The sequence below is a fragment of the Humulus lupulus genome, chromosome 9, assembly GCF_963169125.1.
Source record: "Humulus lupulus chromosome 9, drHumLupu1.1, whole genome shotgun sequence".
NCBI lineage: Eukaryota > Viridiplantae > Streptophyta > Magnoliopsida > Rosales > Cannabaceae > Humulus > Humulus lupulus.
The window spans coordinates 3448562-3464477 of record NC_084801.1 but is presented as its reverse complement, the minus strand read 5'-3'; the positions used below and the strand labels follow the sequence as shown (position 1 = coordinate 3464477).

The 15916-nt window shown below is 40.6% G+C and overlaps 2 protein-coding genes across 2 annotated transcripts; both read right to left on the bottom strand.

Moving 5' to 3' along the window:
• Positions 1-12897: 12897 nt before the first annotated feature.
• Positions 12898-15484, bottom strand: LOC133800760 (putative dynamin-related protein 4A). Its single transcript, XM_062238811.1, has one exon. It carries the CDS (start codon positions 15293-15295, stop codon positions 14507-14509), a length of 789 nt encoding a protein of 262 aa, XP_062094795.1. The 5' UTR covers positions 15296-15484; the 3' UTR covers positions 12898-14506.
• Positions 13059-14317, bottom strand: LOC133802066 (dynamin-related protein 4C-like). The gene is made up of 2 exons (XM_062240301.1): positions 13240-14317; positions 13059-13120 (listed from the first exon to the last, which is right to left on the bottom strand). The coding sequence occupies exons 1-2, from the start codon at positions 14315-14317 to the stop codon at positions 13059-13061; spliced, it is 1140 nt and encodes a 379-aa protein (XP_062096285.1).
• Positions 15485-15916: the final 432 nt, after the last annotated feature.

Sequence of the window (15916 nt, the reverse complement as noted above, 5' to 3'; positions counted from 1 at the left end):
AGTGCCTGACTGGCACCCGAGATCGCACTGTCCTGTACGAGAAGAGTATCGAGCACACTGCCGCGGTAAGTATCCTTCTATATTCCTTTTGCTTACATTCACTCCGTCCTGAGGCTAATGGAGGTTTCTTCCTTTTTTCAGGCTTTTGCCTTCACTGCCCAGCTCAATTACGAGCTGAACAACGAGATCCACTCGAGCAAGACTCATGCTCAAGAGGAGAGGGACCTCCACCTTAGAGCGAACGACGATCTGAAGGCGGCGAATACTAAGCTCGAGGCAGTGGTTAAGGAGCGCGAGGAAATGGCCAAGGAGCTCGAAAAGTTGAAAACTGAACTCGAGGAGCAAAAGAAAGATAACATCCAGCTTCGGGAGACCAATAAGAAGCTCGAAGAGGACAAGGCCGCCACCTTCGAATTCATAGAGGATGTCAAAGCTCGCCTTACTGCCGAGTACAAAGAAAAGAAGGAAAAGGCGGTCGACTCAGCCATGTACCGGATGTGGGCTTATAACGAAGAGCTGGACACCAGCTTCTTGGGTCCCCACGAGGCGCCGCTTCTTGAACGATGGAATGCCCGGCTCGAGAAGGAAGAGGCTGAACGGCTTGAGAAGGAGAAGGCTGAGCAGCTCAAGAAGGAAAAGGCTGCTCCGGGCACCATTTCGGAGGAAGCTCAGGAGGATAGCCATGCTATTCGTCCTGAGGGTCCGGTGCCACTGATGCTGAGAAGGCCAAGGAGACTCCTCTCTCTTGAATCTGACCTCGGGGAGATCAGTTATCGGGGCTGCGTCCCCTTATTTCTGTAACTGTTTTAATATATGCCCACGGGGCTGATACAATTTCTTTTACCATTCTTTTATATGCTTTACATTTCTTGGCTCGAAATATTTTTGCATATTTTTAAATTGATGAACCGGTTATGTTTATTTATTCATACAAACATAGTTTTGACTTGGGCTCGAAATTCGATGCATTCATGCATAGTTTATTCGAATTATCCGCTTCCGACCTCGTTACTTATCAAGGTCGGATATTACTTTAACCATGAACTCGAAAGTACTTATATGGTATGTAATATGAATGATTTGGTTATCTTTTTAGTCACTTTTCCTCATCCTCAGTATTTTGCCTCCGAGGTTATGAGTTCGAAACTATTTTTCTTTAAGATATTCCAGCCTCGATCTCGACAGATTTCGCAATAGGTTTAGGCTCCCATTTATCATCGATCGATAATTTGGCTGGTTTGTTCCAAACCTATTGTGTTTGCACATCTGGGTAACTCCAAATGTTTTAGGTTCTTGATGGTCGGTTATATCCGATCTATCTAAGCTCGCGTATTTTGTCATATCCAAGTACTTTGTTTTTGATAATTCGGTTATGTCCGAACTATCTAAGATCGCGTATTTGGTTACATCCAAATACATTGTTTTTGATAATTCGGTTATGTCCGAACTATCTAAGATCGCGTATTTGGTTACATCCAAATACTTTATGTTTTTGATAATTCGGTTATGTCCGAACTATCTAAATCGCGTACTTGGTTACATCCAAATACTTTATATATATTTTTTATTTTTTAAGCTGGTGGTATGTATACCAATGATGCCCCCTTAATATCCTATGAGTGTGACCGTAGGTTATTAAATTAAGGGAGATTGCAAAAATAAAAATACATTACATGTGAAACAAAGCAGACCTTTTATTTGATGAAATTCAAAAACAAACAAACAAACAAACGAGTACAGATAGAAATTCATGGTTACAGGCAACACTTCCTACACTATTGATAATATGGTCTAAGGTGTTCGCCATTCCATGCTCGTGGTATCAGGCTCCCATCTGATCTCGCAAGTTTGTATACGCCGGGTTGGATGACTGATTCTATCTGGTATGGTCCTTCCCAGTTTGGCCCGAGCACTCCAGCTGCTGGATCTCGGGTTGCTAAGAATACGAGTCTCAAAATCAGGTCTCCCACTCCGAACTTTCGATCTCGAACCCTTTTATTGAAATATCTTGCGATTCGTTGCTGGTAAGCAGCATTTCTCAGCTGAGCCTCTTCCCTTTTTTCTTCGATCAAGTCTAGGGTTTCTTCGAGCTGAGTATGATTGGAACTCTGATCGTAATTTTGAGTTCGGATCGTCGGGATTTCGACCTCGATGGGCAACATTGCCTCGTAGCCATACGCTAAAGAGAACGGGGTATGCCCCGTTGATGTCCGAGCTGTAGTCCTATATCCCCAAAGGACTTGAGGTAATTCCTTGGTCCATCGTCCCTTTGCCTCCTCCAACTTTTTCTTTAGAGAACTCTTGAGGGTTTTGTTAACGGCTTCGACCTGACCATTCACTTGAGGGTGAGCCACTGAGGAAAAACTCTTTATTATACCGTTCTTGTCACAAAAGTTGGTGAATAAGTCGCAATCGAACTGGGTTCCGTTATCAGATACAATCTTTCTTGGTACTCCATATCGGCATACGATGTTCTTTATCACAAAATCAAGGATCTTTTTCGAAGTTATGGTCGCCAATGGTTCAGCCTCTGTCCATTTTGTGAAGTAATCAACAGCGACCACAGCATATTTTACTCCGCCTTTGCCAGTTGGGAGTGAGCCTATGAGGTCGATGCCCCATACCGCGAAAGGCCATGGGGATGTCAACATGGTCAGTTCGGAAGGTGGAGCTCGGGGTATCATTGCGAATCTCTGGCATTTGTCACACTTTTTCACGTACTCGAAAGAGTCCGTTTTAATGGTCGGCCAGAAATATCCTTGGCGTATAATCTTCTTGGACAGGCTATGCCCCCCGGTATGATCTCCGCAGAACCCTTCATGAATTTATTCAATGATCTTCTTAGCTTCGGGAGGAGTTACACATCTAAGCAGCGGCATGGAGTACCCTCTTCTGTATAACTTTCCATCCAGAATGGTGTAACGAGGAAGTTGATACATCAACCTTCGAGCTTGATTTCGATCTCTTGGAAGAATTCCATTTTCGAGATAATCAACTATCGGACTCATCCAGGTTGGTTCTGTTTCAATCATACACACATCTTCCTCGTCTGGCTCAGTAATGCTGGGTGCTGATAGGTGGTCTATGGGTATAACATTCAGCTCTTCATTTTCGGCGGAAGTGGCGAGCCGAGCTAAGGCATCTGCATTTGAGTTTTGTTCTCGGGGAACCTGTTCGATTGCATAAAACTCGAAATACTCTAATGCGGATTTTGCCTTCGCCAGATAAGCTGCCATTCTTGTGCCACGAGCCTGGTATTCCCCCAAGATTTGATTAACCACGAGCTGGGAGTCGCTGTAGCAATGTATAGCTTTGGCCTTGAGCTCTTTTGCTATTCGTAGTCCCGCAAGTAGAGCCTTGTATTCAGCTTCATTATTAGATGCTTTAAAACCAAATCTTAAAGCAGAGTGAAATTTGCTCCCTGCAGGAGTGATCAGAATAACTCCTGCGCCCACTCCATTTTCATTTGACGAGTCATCGACGTAAAGTTTCCACAGCTCGTGGGCCATGGTTATTACCTCGTCGTCGGCTATACCAGTGCACTCCACTATGAAGTCTGCCAAGGCTTGTGCCTTAATGGTCGTTCTTGGATGGTAAGTGATCTCGAACTGTCCGAGCTCAACAGCCCATTTAAGGAGCCGACCTGACGCCTCTGGTTTAGACAGGACTTGCCTAAGTGGTTGATCTGTCAGTACATGGATGGGATGTGCTTTAAAGTAGGGGCGGAGCTTGCGAGATGAGTGGATTAGGCTGAGGGCAAGCTTTTCCATCAGTGGATATCTTGACTCTGCCCCCAGTAATCTTTTGCTGATGTAATAGACGAGTTTCTGCAGTTTTTCTTCTTCTCGAACGAGCACCGCGCTTATCGCGTGTTCGGTAGTTGAGAGGTATAAGAACAATACTTCTCCCATCTCAGGCTTCGATAGGATGGGCGGTTCAGCTAAGTGCTTTTTGAGCTCCTGAAAGGCCAGCTCGCACTCCTCTGTCCATTCAAACTTCTTACTTCCTTTCAATAAGTTGAAGAATGGAAGGCCTCGATCCGTTGACTTCGAGATGAACCTGCTCAGGGCGGCCATCCTGCCTGTCAAGCTTTGGACATCTTTATGCTTTCGAGGTGAAGGCATATCAATCAGGGCCTTTATTTTGTCGGGATTAGCCTCGATCCCTCGAGAGTTGACAATAAAGCCCATAAATTTTCCCAAAGATACCCCAAAAGTGCACTTCTGAGGATTTAGCTTCATGTTGTATTTCCTGAGTACGCCAAAGCACTCTTTGAGATCATCAACATGGTTCTTGTTAAGTTGAGACTTTACAAGCATGTCATCAACATAAACTTCCATGTTGTTTCCTATTTGCTCTGAAAACATCATGTTTACGAGCCGCTGGTACGTGGCTCCAGCATTCTTGAGTCCGAATGGCATGACATTGTAGCAGTAGAGCCCTTTATCTGTGATGAATCTCGTATGCTCTTGGTCGGGGGCATGCATGGGAATCTGGTTATATCCAGAATAGGCATCCATGAACGACATCAGGCCATGCCCCGCCGTGGCATCCACGAGCTGGTCAATTCTTGGCAGCGGAAAACAGTCTTTTGGGCAGGCCTTGTTGAGATCTGAGTAGTCAATGCAGGTTCTCCATGTCCCATTGGGCTTCGGGACTAAGACTGGATTGGCTACCCAGTCAGGGTAAAAAGCGTCCCTAATGAAATTGTTTGCTTTCAGCCTGTCAACTTTCTCCTTTAGTGCTTTCTTTCTGTCTTCGTCCAGCTATCTTCGCTTTTGTTGCTTCGGGGGAAAGCTTTTGTCTATATTCAATGCATGGCTCGCTACATTCGGGCTACATCCAGTACATGGCTGAGTGTGACCATGCGAAGACATCCTGGTTTTTCTTCAGAAAGCAAATTAATTGCTATTTTACCTCGTCTTGGAGGTGTTTTCCGACCTTTACCTTCTTTGAGGGATCAGCTTCCTCGAGCTGAACTTCTTCGAGCTCCTCCAAAGGTTGGAGGTCAACTTTTTCCTCGATCCTCGGATCGATCTCCTCATCAATTTCTAAAACCGTCCCATCTTTATTTTGTATGATAACGAGTGCCTGAGCGCTCATTTGTTTCTTTCCCCTCAAAGAAATGCTATAGCACTCCCTTCCTACCAATTGATCTCCTTTTAAAGTCCCGACCCCGCTTGGGGTTGGGAACTTAAGGGCCAGGTGCCTCACAGATGACACTACCCCCAGCCTGACCAGGGCGGGTCTCCCGAGCAGTACATTGTAGGCAGATGGTAACTCTACCACCACGAACTCCATCATCTTGGTCACCGAGACTAGATAGCCTCCCAAGGTCACGGGGAGTTCAATGGATCCCATACAAGCAGTCCCTTCTCCTGAAAAGCCATACAAAGTAGTTGCACATGCCTTCAGGTCGCGAAGGGAGAGTCCCATTTTTTCAAGGGTCGCCTTATAAAGAATGTTGACCGAGCTCCCATTATCTATGAGAACTCGGCGGACTCTCTTGTTGGCAAGTTGAAGGGTAATAACCAATGGGTCATGATGAGGGAACTGAACATGAGATGCGTCCTCCTCAGTGAATGTTATCGGTTGCGTTTCAACCCTTTGGCTTTTTGGTGCCCTCGGTTCGGGTTCATAAGGAGACCCGTCCCCTGTCTTCAACTCGTTAACGTATCGCTTTTGAGCATTTCTGCCCCCTCCCGCGAGATGAGGCCCTCCCGAGATGGTTATTACATCCTCTCCATCAATCGGCGGGGGCCTGTCTTCTTCCTGAGATCGGGAGTTATTATTTTGTGCCGTCGAAGGTGCAGCTACTCTCTGACTCGCAGTAGTCTGTCCAGTACTCTGGTTTTTGACATACTGCCGGAAATAACCTCTCGAGATCAACCCCTCGATCTCGTCCTTCAGCTGTCGACATTCATCAGTGGTGTGTCCGGTGTCTCTATGGAACCGACAATACTTACTGGAATCCCTTTTTGACTTTTGATTTCTCATTGGGTCCGGACGCCTGAAGGGGACCTGGTTTTCATTAGGCAGGTATATGTTTTCCCGAGACTCGTTGAGTTCGGTGTGTACTTTATATACGGAGAAATACCTTTCTCCTTTCTTTTTCTTTCCTCCTTCAGCCTCGGGGTTATTTCCCTCGCTCTTTTTCCTCTTGGAGGGATTCTCCGAGATAGGCTGTGGAGCTGCTTGGTCAACCGAGGTTGAGGCGGAGTTAATGTTTATCGTTGTAGTTTCGGTCTGCGAGGTCGCCTTCAGCGTTGACCTCGCCTCCTCTACATTGACAAATCTCTGCGCCCGTCTGTTAAACTCGGTTATTGACCTCACCGGTTTCCCTTGCATGTCATCCCAAAGGGCACTTCCGGGTAACACACCAGCTCGGATAGCCATCAGGTGCCCACTGTCATCCACATCTCGAGCCCGTGCGACCTCTAGATTAAATCTTGTCAGGTAGCTTTTCAGTGTTTCGCCCGGCTGTTGTCGGACGTTAGTCAAAGTGGATGCCTCTGGTCTGACTCCCATCATGGCTCGGAACTATTTCTTGAAGTCTCTAGACTTCCCATGAAGTTATCGAGTGCCTCTTGTACTTTTCGAACCAACTCTTAGTAGGTCCGGCCAATGATGTTGGAAACAACATACACCTGAGCTCGTAACCCACGTTACTAGCTCTCATAATAGTGTTGAATGTACTCAGGTGACTGCATGGGTCGGTTTTTCCTTCAAACGCTGGGACATGAGGAATCCGGAACCCTTGAGGAAATTGAGTGTTAGAAATATTTGGAGCAAACGGCTCGAGCTCATCGTCAGAATCCTCATATCGACCGTTCCCTCGTTCATTCTTTAAAAGCCTAAAGGCTTTTTCGAGCTGATCAATCCTTTCTTGGACTGGGTCCTTAGGTGGTGTCTGGAATTGATAGTCATTGATCATGATCCCAGGCTCGCGTCTCCGTGAGGGATCTCTACGCCCATTTAGGTGATTCCTTAGGTCCGGATTTGTCTGATCTCCCTTCCCCCTGCTCTGATTCAGATGATTCCGCAGGTCAGGACGGGTCTTGCGGCTTCCAGTATTTTTACGACCTCGGTCGCGTTTACTGACGGACCTGGTCTCTCCGGACTCGTCACTGGTGAAACTCATTGATCGGTCATTTCGAGATGGGTTCTTCCCATGTCGCCTTGTCTCCGCAGTGCGAGACCGGGACGTCTGACTCCTCTCAGATTGTGCGCCTCTCTGCTCCTGGAAAGTCTCCCTGTGTCCTTTATCCCCCGTACGCCCTTGATCCTGATTCCGAACAGGTTGAGCGTTTCTGCGGGGAGGTGAAGGATGTCTTATGGGAGATGGAGGGAACCGTATAGACGACGGTGGCTGCCTCCCTTGCCTAGGCCTAGAGGGTCCAGAATTTTCCCGAGATGGGTCAGTCGCGTTCGGTGCGCTACCAGGAACCTGAGTCCGAGCTTCGGTAGGAGCTCGGTTATTCTCAGTTCCTGCAGGCGCTTCCACAGGTGGATTAGGCGGGACCCGAGCTTGGGTACTCCTCTGGGGCCTAGGAGGAGCAGATGGCTCTGCTGGTGCCGGAGGTTGAGTCGGCCTCCTCGTGGCAGCATCTTTTCGTGGTCGTCCACGGGGCCTCCGGGGAGGAACATGCACGTCCCTTGGAGGAGGGACTTGGTTTTCGCGCGAAGGCGGGGGCTGAGCCACCTGCGCCTCCGCGGCCATCCTAGTCAACTCCTCATTCCGTTTGTTGGCTTCTGCCAACAGCTGTTTCAACTGCCGGTTTTCCAGTTCTACAATAGGAACGTAACGTTCAGGATTGTAGTACATATCCTCATCCCTTGGTGGAGGCGGTGGTCCCTGGGAATCGGAGGACCCACTTCTCTCCTCAGACTCCGGGTTCTCCATTGGTTGTTTTCCAGGACGCCTTGGGTAGCTTTCGTCAGGGGTGTTCTGATTGTTTGTAGCCATGAATCTCTCAGGGATGAACGCTTAAGGCTCTCAATGAAAGCACCAAACTGTTGACGCCGTTTTTCGTCAACAGATAAAAGAAGAGCACAAAAACAATAAATGACAATGGCCAAACGGAACAAACAAATCAAACACACGATTTTTTACGTGGTTCAGCAGTTAAATCTGCCTAGTCCACGAGTCTCTGTTATTAATCTCAAGATTATCTCTGAAAAAATTCTTTAGCATGAATTCTCCAGAGTTTTCTCTCAAGGATCAGAATTTCGGTCCTTTACAATGGTGCATGGCTTCTCTATTTATAGAGAAGGATACAGAATACTATCCCACATATTTTGGGTAGTTACTCTTTTGTGAATAAAATAAATGGCTTTAAATGCCTATAATCAGATATAAAAGGAAACGTCCCTGAAGACCAGGAAACGCATAACTGATTAAATAATATCCCACGATTCTTGGGGATTTACATTAATAAATGAGGATTACATCTCATGTTTATAATACTTGTTGATATTCAAAGCGGTGATCGCGTATCTCTAAGGCTCTTGCCTCCCAAGTTTCCCATCATTGCCTGAGCCAGTGACATCTCCCGAGCTAACGTGGCTTTCGAGATAGTACATCGAGCTCAAGACCCCTACTCCGAAGTTGTTCCTGAAGATGAGGGTGCTCTCAGAGCTCCCTTTCGAGATCGAGATCATTTCGAGGTCGTGTATCGTACTTTGCAGGCTCGATTTACAATCCTAGAGCATGCCCTAACCCTCACGAGACCATTTATTGCGAACTCAGCTTTCGAGGTCATATTTACTATAGCTCGAAATCTACGTATAACAACATTAATGACATAAGAGGACAAGGATATGATAATGGATCTAACATGAAAGGAAAGAACGAAGGTATGCAAAAGAGATTATTAGAGTTAAATCCTAGAGCATTATACACACCTTGTGGTTGTCATAATCTTACTTTAGTACTTTGTGATGTTGCTAATTCTTGTGTTAAAGGTGTATCATTTTTTGGTGTTTTACAACGTATATATACACTATTCTCTTCTTCACCTAAGCAATGGACAATATTGAAAAATAATATGTCTACTTTGACTGTGAAATCATTGTCTCAAACTCATTGGGAAAGTCGTATTGAAAGTGTTAAGGCAATTAAATTTCAAACTCCAAAAATAAGAGATGTTTTGCTTGAACTAGCAGAAACAAGTGATGATCCTAAAATAAAGAGTGAAGCTAAATGTCTAGCAACCTATGAATTAGAGAATTTTGAATTTTTGTTAGGCATGACTATTTGGTTTAAAATATGGATATTGACAATGCTATAAATCAATTAGATGGCCTTCTTTCTTATTTTGAAAATTATAGGAAAGATGGATTTGTTTCTGCTATGATTTCAGCTAAAGAAATTGCGAATGAGATGGAAAATGAGCCTAAATTTTGTGAAAAACGTGTGATTCGTACGAAAAAACAATTTGATGAAATAACTAATGAAGATGATGATATAGTAAAATCTACTGAAGAGTCATTTCGGATGCAAAGATTTCTCAAAGAAAAACTTGCCAAGTTTGATGTAAAGAGTGAAACTGTTTTCTTGAGATATTCTACAAATAGTAAAGCCTATAGGGTATACAACATGAGAACTACCAAATCTGGTCTTGATGAGACTATAAATGTTGTTTTTAATGTTCTTGAAGACTTACCTTCCTACTATGAAGGTAAGATGTGAGGTGTCAAATATATAGGGGCTCTGCGGTGTAGCCACTTTTGTATTTCCGCACTTAATTTTTTTTTATGACAATGTATATTGTAGTCATTTATGATAACTTGTCTGCTGAAGAGGAGGTTTTTATCTGTCATCAGCATGACTGTGAAATGATGAGGCTCGAGAGTATCCTGCAAATTTGGCATAATTTATAGTACTAGAAATAAGGTTCAAACAGTTGAATTTTACACGTGCATAGAAAAAAATAGACACGGGTGCAACAAGCAGATTGAACTTTATTTTCAGCACTGTAAATTATTCCAAATTTCTTAAAAATTTGTAGGATGTCTTAAATGACTACAATGTACACCGTCATAAAAAATTGGTTGGTACCAAAATACACAAGTGGCTGCACCGTAGATGCACCCTATATATATATATGGAAATAATTTGTCCTTATCAAGCTCTGGCCTCATTGAATAATTTTACATGTGCACCTAAATTATGCATCCAAATATTATACACAGAGATATAATACGGTCTTTTAAAATAATAGTTCCCAATTTAGATAAATGCAATTGGTTAAAAAAAACTACTACATCAATATTTATAATATTTGGGGCATTTTTTTAATACACATATCATTACTCATTGTAATGCCATTTTATATATTTATTTATTTATATTCTTAAACATTTTTTAATAAATTTTATATATTTTATTGTACAATCATGTTTAGCTTTCAACTTGTACAAGACTTGATTACTTTATGTTACCTACTTTCTGTCTTGATGACTTCATAATATTTATTAATTGTACTGTAAAATATGTCGATCGAAATGATTGGTATAATGGAAATGGGTCATTATTACCAGTATTAATTGTGCAAATGTATTGACGGTTAACGTATTTGTATTACTATTGGCGGTAGGATTATTAGTCAATAGTTAGTTAGTTAGTTGGTTGGTTGGTTTTTCTAGTTAGTTAGTTGTTTATGTTATGTTAGAGGTTATGGCCCCATCCTTTTATTTATATATATATATATATATTTATATAAAGAGAGAGGTTGATTAACTCTATTATTTGTACACAAAAGCATGACTGGTGGGCTCATTTTGAACCCTATAGCAGATTTTTCATATCTATTTATATAATAAGCGAGTTGATAATGAAATTTTTTAGTTTTAACGGTTTTTTAATTTTTTTTAAAGTTAATTTTAATATAATATTATTATATTTAACAGTAATTTTTAAATACTTAAACTTAAATAGAATAAAATAAATAATTAAAAAATTAAAATAAGATAATTTTAAAATATTTTACAATGATAATTATTTAAAAATAATTAATAATTAAACAAATTAAAAATAAAATATTTTTCAGATATTTTACAATGATAATTATTTTTAAATAATAAATAATTAAACAAATTAAAATATAATATTTTTGAGATGTTTTACAATAATAATTATTTAAAAATAATAAAATCATATGTTTTATAACTTAAATAAATATTTAATTAAACTTAAACTCACTCATTAGAATAATATCATATTAAACATATAATATAATCTACTATAAATTAACACTAAATTATTATTTTTTTTAAAAAACTTGAAAGAAACTTAAATTTAAAATCCGCGTATAATATTTAATATTACATTAAACATATAATATATAATTTCTTGTTGTCATTCTCAAATTCATAAACTAGAACAAACATAAACTTAAACAAAATAAATAAATTATTTAATTAAAATAGGATATTTATTTCAAAATTTATATAACATTAATATAAATTTAATAAAAATAATTAATAAATTTTATAAATAAATCTAAGCAAACATGCAAATATGCACGTTTCTTGTATATTATTATTATTATTATTATTAGCAACTGCCCTTTTCTGTAAAGCCATAGCAGTAGTAGCCCTTGACCTTATTGTCCAAGAAAGGGTAAAACTGAACTCTCAGTCCTCTCAACATATCACAATGCTCTTTACAACACTCCTCGACTCTCCATTAGTTCTCCACAGCCGAGGTATATTTAAAACAATTAGTTTAATTCCTAACATCATCAACCAGACTTCATCTTAGACCTTCGACAGGAAAACAATTGAGAAAGACGACAATTTTTATGAAAACGACAATATTTATCAAAAACAATAATAATTGTAAAAAACGACAATAACTATACAAACCGATAATCATTTTACGACAACATTCATTTACAACGACAACCTTGACTGAAAACGGCAACATTAATGTAAAACGACGATGGTTGTAAAAACACAAAATCTACGAAACGACAGTAGTTATTAAAACCAAAATATTTACTAAAACAATATTTTCAAAAAGCGAAAATGGCTCTATTGTTAATAGAAATCACCTGTCACCTTGTAGCCCACGTACGATTTGGAAAGAAAGCTTGTGTCCTTTCTTTCTTTCTTTATGACAGTTAATTATGTTAAGAAGTTTCTTGCTGATGAGTTCCCGAACAGTTGGCTGCCTACTTGGACTTGTGACTGCAGAATGTGTACAGTTTATTCTTGGCAAGGTTCTATTGGCTTCTATTGTCTATATATATATATATATATATGTGGAATATTAGCTCTCTTGGTCTTGTATAAGGGTGTTACGAACTAAAAAATGAAATAAGATACTAAGAGTTCTTATTGTGTTTTCGGTTCTGGTTTGATAATTCTTGCACTGTGAGTTTGTGAGGCAGATATTACGTACTTTGTATCTTGAGGGTTCTAACCAAGTAATAATCTGGTTGTGTCTTTGTTCTTGTTGCTGGTGCTATTTGATCTGTTTCCTTATGACTCAAGATTAAAGGATTGATTTGATCCATTGGACTTCTGTCTGAGATGACTCCAGCAACAGTCTCTTGATTTATCTATAATTTTCTTATGATTAGTTGAGCTATTCAAAGACTCTAGTCACTAATACAATTCTAACCCACCTGAGAAAAAAAGACTTGTTCAAATATAGTTGCTAGACCTTAAAAAGGAACACAAATGTCATTTGAAAAGTACTATTCAGGTAAGCCATGATGTAATATTATATATCATTTCTTTTTTCATTATTTCCTTGTAGTGTTTGTTGTTAATATAGAAAACATGGTTGGAAAACAAATTATGTATTGAGAAAGCAGAGTAAATCATGGATTATGTCAATAAAAGGTAAAGTAATATGTCAATATGGATAATGGATAATGGATTATAAGATGACAAGAAACCAAAACTTCTTAATTAAGATGGGCCAGATAGCCTCACAGACATTCCAACAAAAGCTCTAAATATTTGATAAAAGCTAGAAACAGAATGAAATGACAGTATAAAACCAACAACATATTCCAAAAGAAACCATCTGTTATAACAAACATTTCCTAATCTCCATAAGCAACACTGTCTATGACCACTGCCCTCCTCTCCCCTACTTCTGATCTTACTAAGAAAAACCACAAAAGATTAACAAAGCTACTACAAAAGCACAACTCACTAAACAACTTCAACAAACTATACCATGAACCTTAGATTGACTTCACCTTTGGAGAGGTATTTATTCACCACAACTAGTGGTAGCAGTTCTGTCCATGATTTTGGCTAAAATCTCCTTGCATTCCTTGAGTTTGTTAATACTGCCATCCAGCTTGGCGCGCTTAGTGGCAACCAATGGCGACTCATCCATCATTTTCTCCAGCCCATTTCCATCAGGAGCCATCATTTGGGCTACAAGCTCTCTTTCCAAATGGTCATTCACCAGCTTGTGAACACTCAGCTGCAAATGCAGAGCCATGGAGTCAACAAACCTTGTCAGCACAATATTCCAGTAAGCCACCATTTTCATCCTCAAGTCAAAAGCTTGAGGTAATAGATGTGGAGATTTGCTTGGATTCACCAAGTCAACCAAGCCAAGACCTTCAATGTTCATAGAATTGCAGGAATAGACATTTCTCATGAATGCATCTTTTTGAGCCATGAGCTTCTTATATTCAATTTCGAACTCCGGGTTACAAGTATAATCAGTCAATTTCTCCATCTCCACAACCTCCGAAACCCACTTCATAGAGTTCTCTTTCATCTTCTCTATCAGATTAAGCCCTGCTCTTTTGGCTGAGAGTTGAAGCTGGTAATAGTTTTGGACATGGCTCATCAGAACAGTCATCATCACCTCCTCTATGTAACTCCATAGCGTTTCCACAAAATCTGTAGGAATACTCGAAATCCCATTTACCTTTTCTTGTAATATAGAGAGAAATATAGTCCGGGAAAAGAAGTTGGGAAGAGAAATCTCTTTGGCTTCTTCCAAGTACTTGATCTCATCCATCAAAAAATCACGAGTTGGATTGCTTTGAGGACATTCTTTAAGATCACACAAAAAGTCATTAAGAATCTCAACCAACCGAGCTTTACAATGCATCTTCTTATCATTTGGGTACTCGTCAAACTCTCCTCTCAACAGAATTTTCCTTAGTGACTCCTTGACTTGCCCAATGACCCTCATGAAAGCACTCATGGCTTCAGCCATGGAAGACATGGCCTTGGAGAGTGTTTTGAACTCGGAAATATTATGGCTCAACTTATAATTGATCTTCTTAACAATGTCAGGTAAGTTTCGAGCAATACTCCTGGCTTGAATCTCCATAAGCTTCTGAGCCAAAACAGGGATCCCAACGATCGATTTATCAATCTTGGAAAGCAAAGGATGAGACTCGAAAAGCTTAGCTTCCGCTACTCGAGCATCTTCATACGACTCATTGCCGACCCTGTTCCTAACACAGACATAACCAAGCCCTATATGCACATCATCAGCAGTTACCTTTTCCTTGAGCCCTTAGGGTGACTTATCTGACTTGGTGACTACGGCTAGAGTCCTCTCTCCGGTTTTGTCAACGCTCTGTGACATTCGAATCGACTCACACGTGGGAAAGTCAACCGTTGCAGACAACACATTCAGTATGATACTCTCTTCTGGTTTTATATATTCCATTATGATATCTTTGATTTGATCGTATATATTTTCTGGCTGGCCGTGAACGGGGACTCTGGTGATCCCAGGAAGGTCAACCATGGTCAAGTCAGGAATCCCTTTCTTCTTCACCACGAGAGTCAAAGGGGTTTTAGATATTTTCTTACCAGGTCCGCCAATCACTTGAGTCGCCTTGTTTATGGCTTGTGAGACATGTTCCTCGTCAGTCCGAACGACTTTCTTGTCGTACTCCAAGAAAAGCTCCGGCAGAGGACTCGAGTGGTTTTGGAGTCTCATGATGAGAGGTACCCTGGTGCAAATGCCTTGGCCACGAGGAAGATTGATCCCAGCGAGTGACTGGATCACGGAGGACTTGCCGGAGGACTGGTCTCCGACAACGACGATGGTGGGAAGCTGTACTCCTTCCTCCATGACAGCAAGGTTTCGGAGCTTGTCGACTGCATCGAGCACGGGACGAATCCTGTCGTTGTAGGAGGAAGCTATTGGTGGTGCAACGAGGACTAACTCACCACTGCCATAATCGTCACCTTCTTTCTTAGCTAAGTTTTCTTGGTGACTGAGATCAGAAGCAGTGGTGATAGTAGTAGGCTTGTTGTATAACACTGCAGCGGTACGCTTTCTCTTACTCTTCATTATTTTTTCTCTGGTAACAAGTTTTTCAGATGATGAAGAGTGACTGTGAGTAGAGAAAAGGTGAGAAAATGAGTGTGAAGAAGGTGACGACGGTGGTAAGTATGGTCAGTGAGCCTGAAAAGCTCATAAATAAGAAAGCCATGGTCTTGTCAATCAGTTGTCGAAGAAATCTTCTACAATATTGTTCCTTACCCAGGAAAAAGTGACACATCTGGATGTTGCCAAATTAATAATTAGAGATTTTGATTTTATATATGGACAATTCTTCCCTGATTGTGTTTGGAAAAAAAATCAGCTCTGTCCAAATTTTCTTGTCTCTACCAAAACACCTCATTTATTTATTTAATATTTATTTAAATTATTTATAATATTTTCTTTTTTCATCTATAAATAAATATGATATTTAAAAATAATTGATGGGACGTGAAAAAGACAGTATATTTTTTTTTCTTGTGTTTGAGGGACTAAATCTTCGTAGAATTTTAATTGTTAGATTAAACTATAAGGTTTGTGAACCATGAGATATATTTTTTTTAAATTAGTTAAAATATCATTTTACTCTTTAAAACATATAACCGAGTCATTTTCTTATTTTCTTTCATTACCTTAGCTCTTTTAAAT

Excerpts from the sequence above, each read along its gene's own strand:
- LOC133802066 (XM_062240301.1), bottom strand. The coding sequence starts at position 14,317 with ATGGAGATTCAAGCCAGGAGTATTGCTCGAAACTTACCTGACATTGTT. Across the intron at positions 13,121-13,239 it reads AACTGCTACCACTAGTTGTG|TAAGATCAGAAGTAGGGGAG; the intron begins GTGAATAAATAC and ends GGTTTTTCTTAG.
- LOC133800760 (XM_062238811.1), bottom strand. The coding sequence starts at position 15,295 with ATGAAGAGTAAGAGAAAGCGTACCGCTGCAGTGTTATACAACAAGCCT.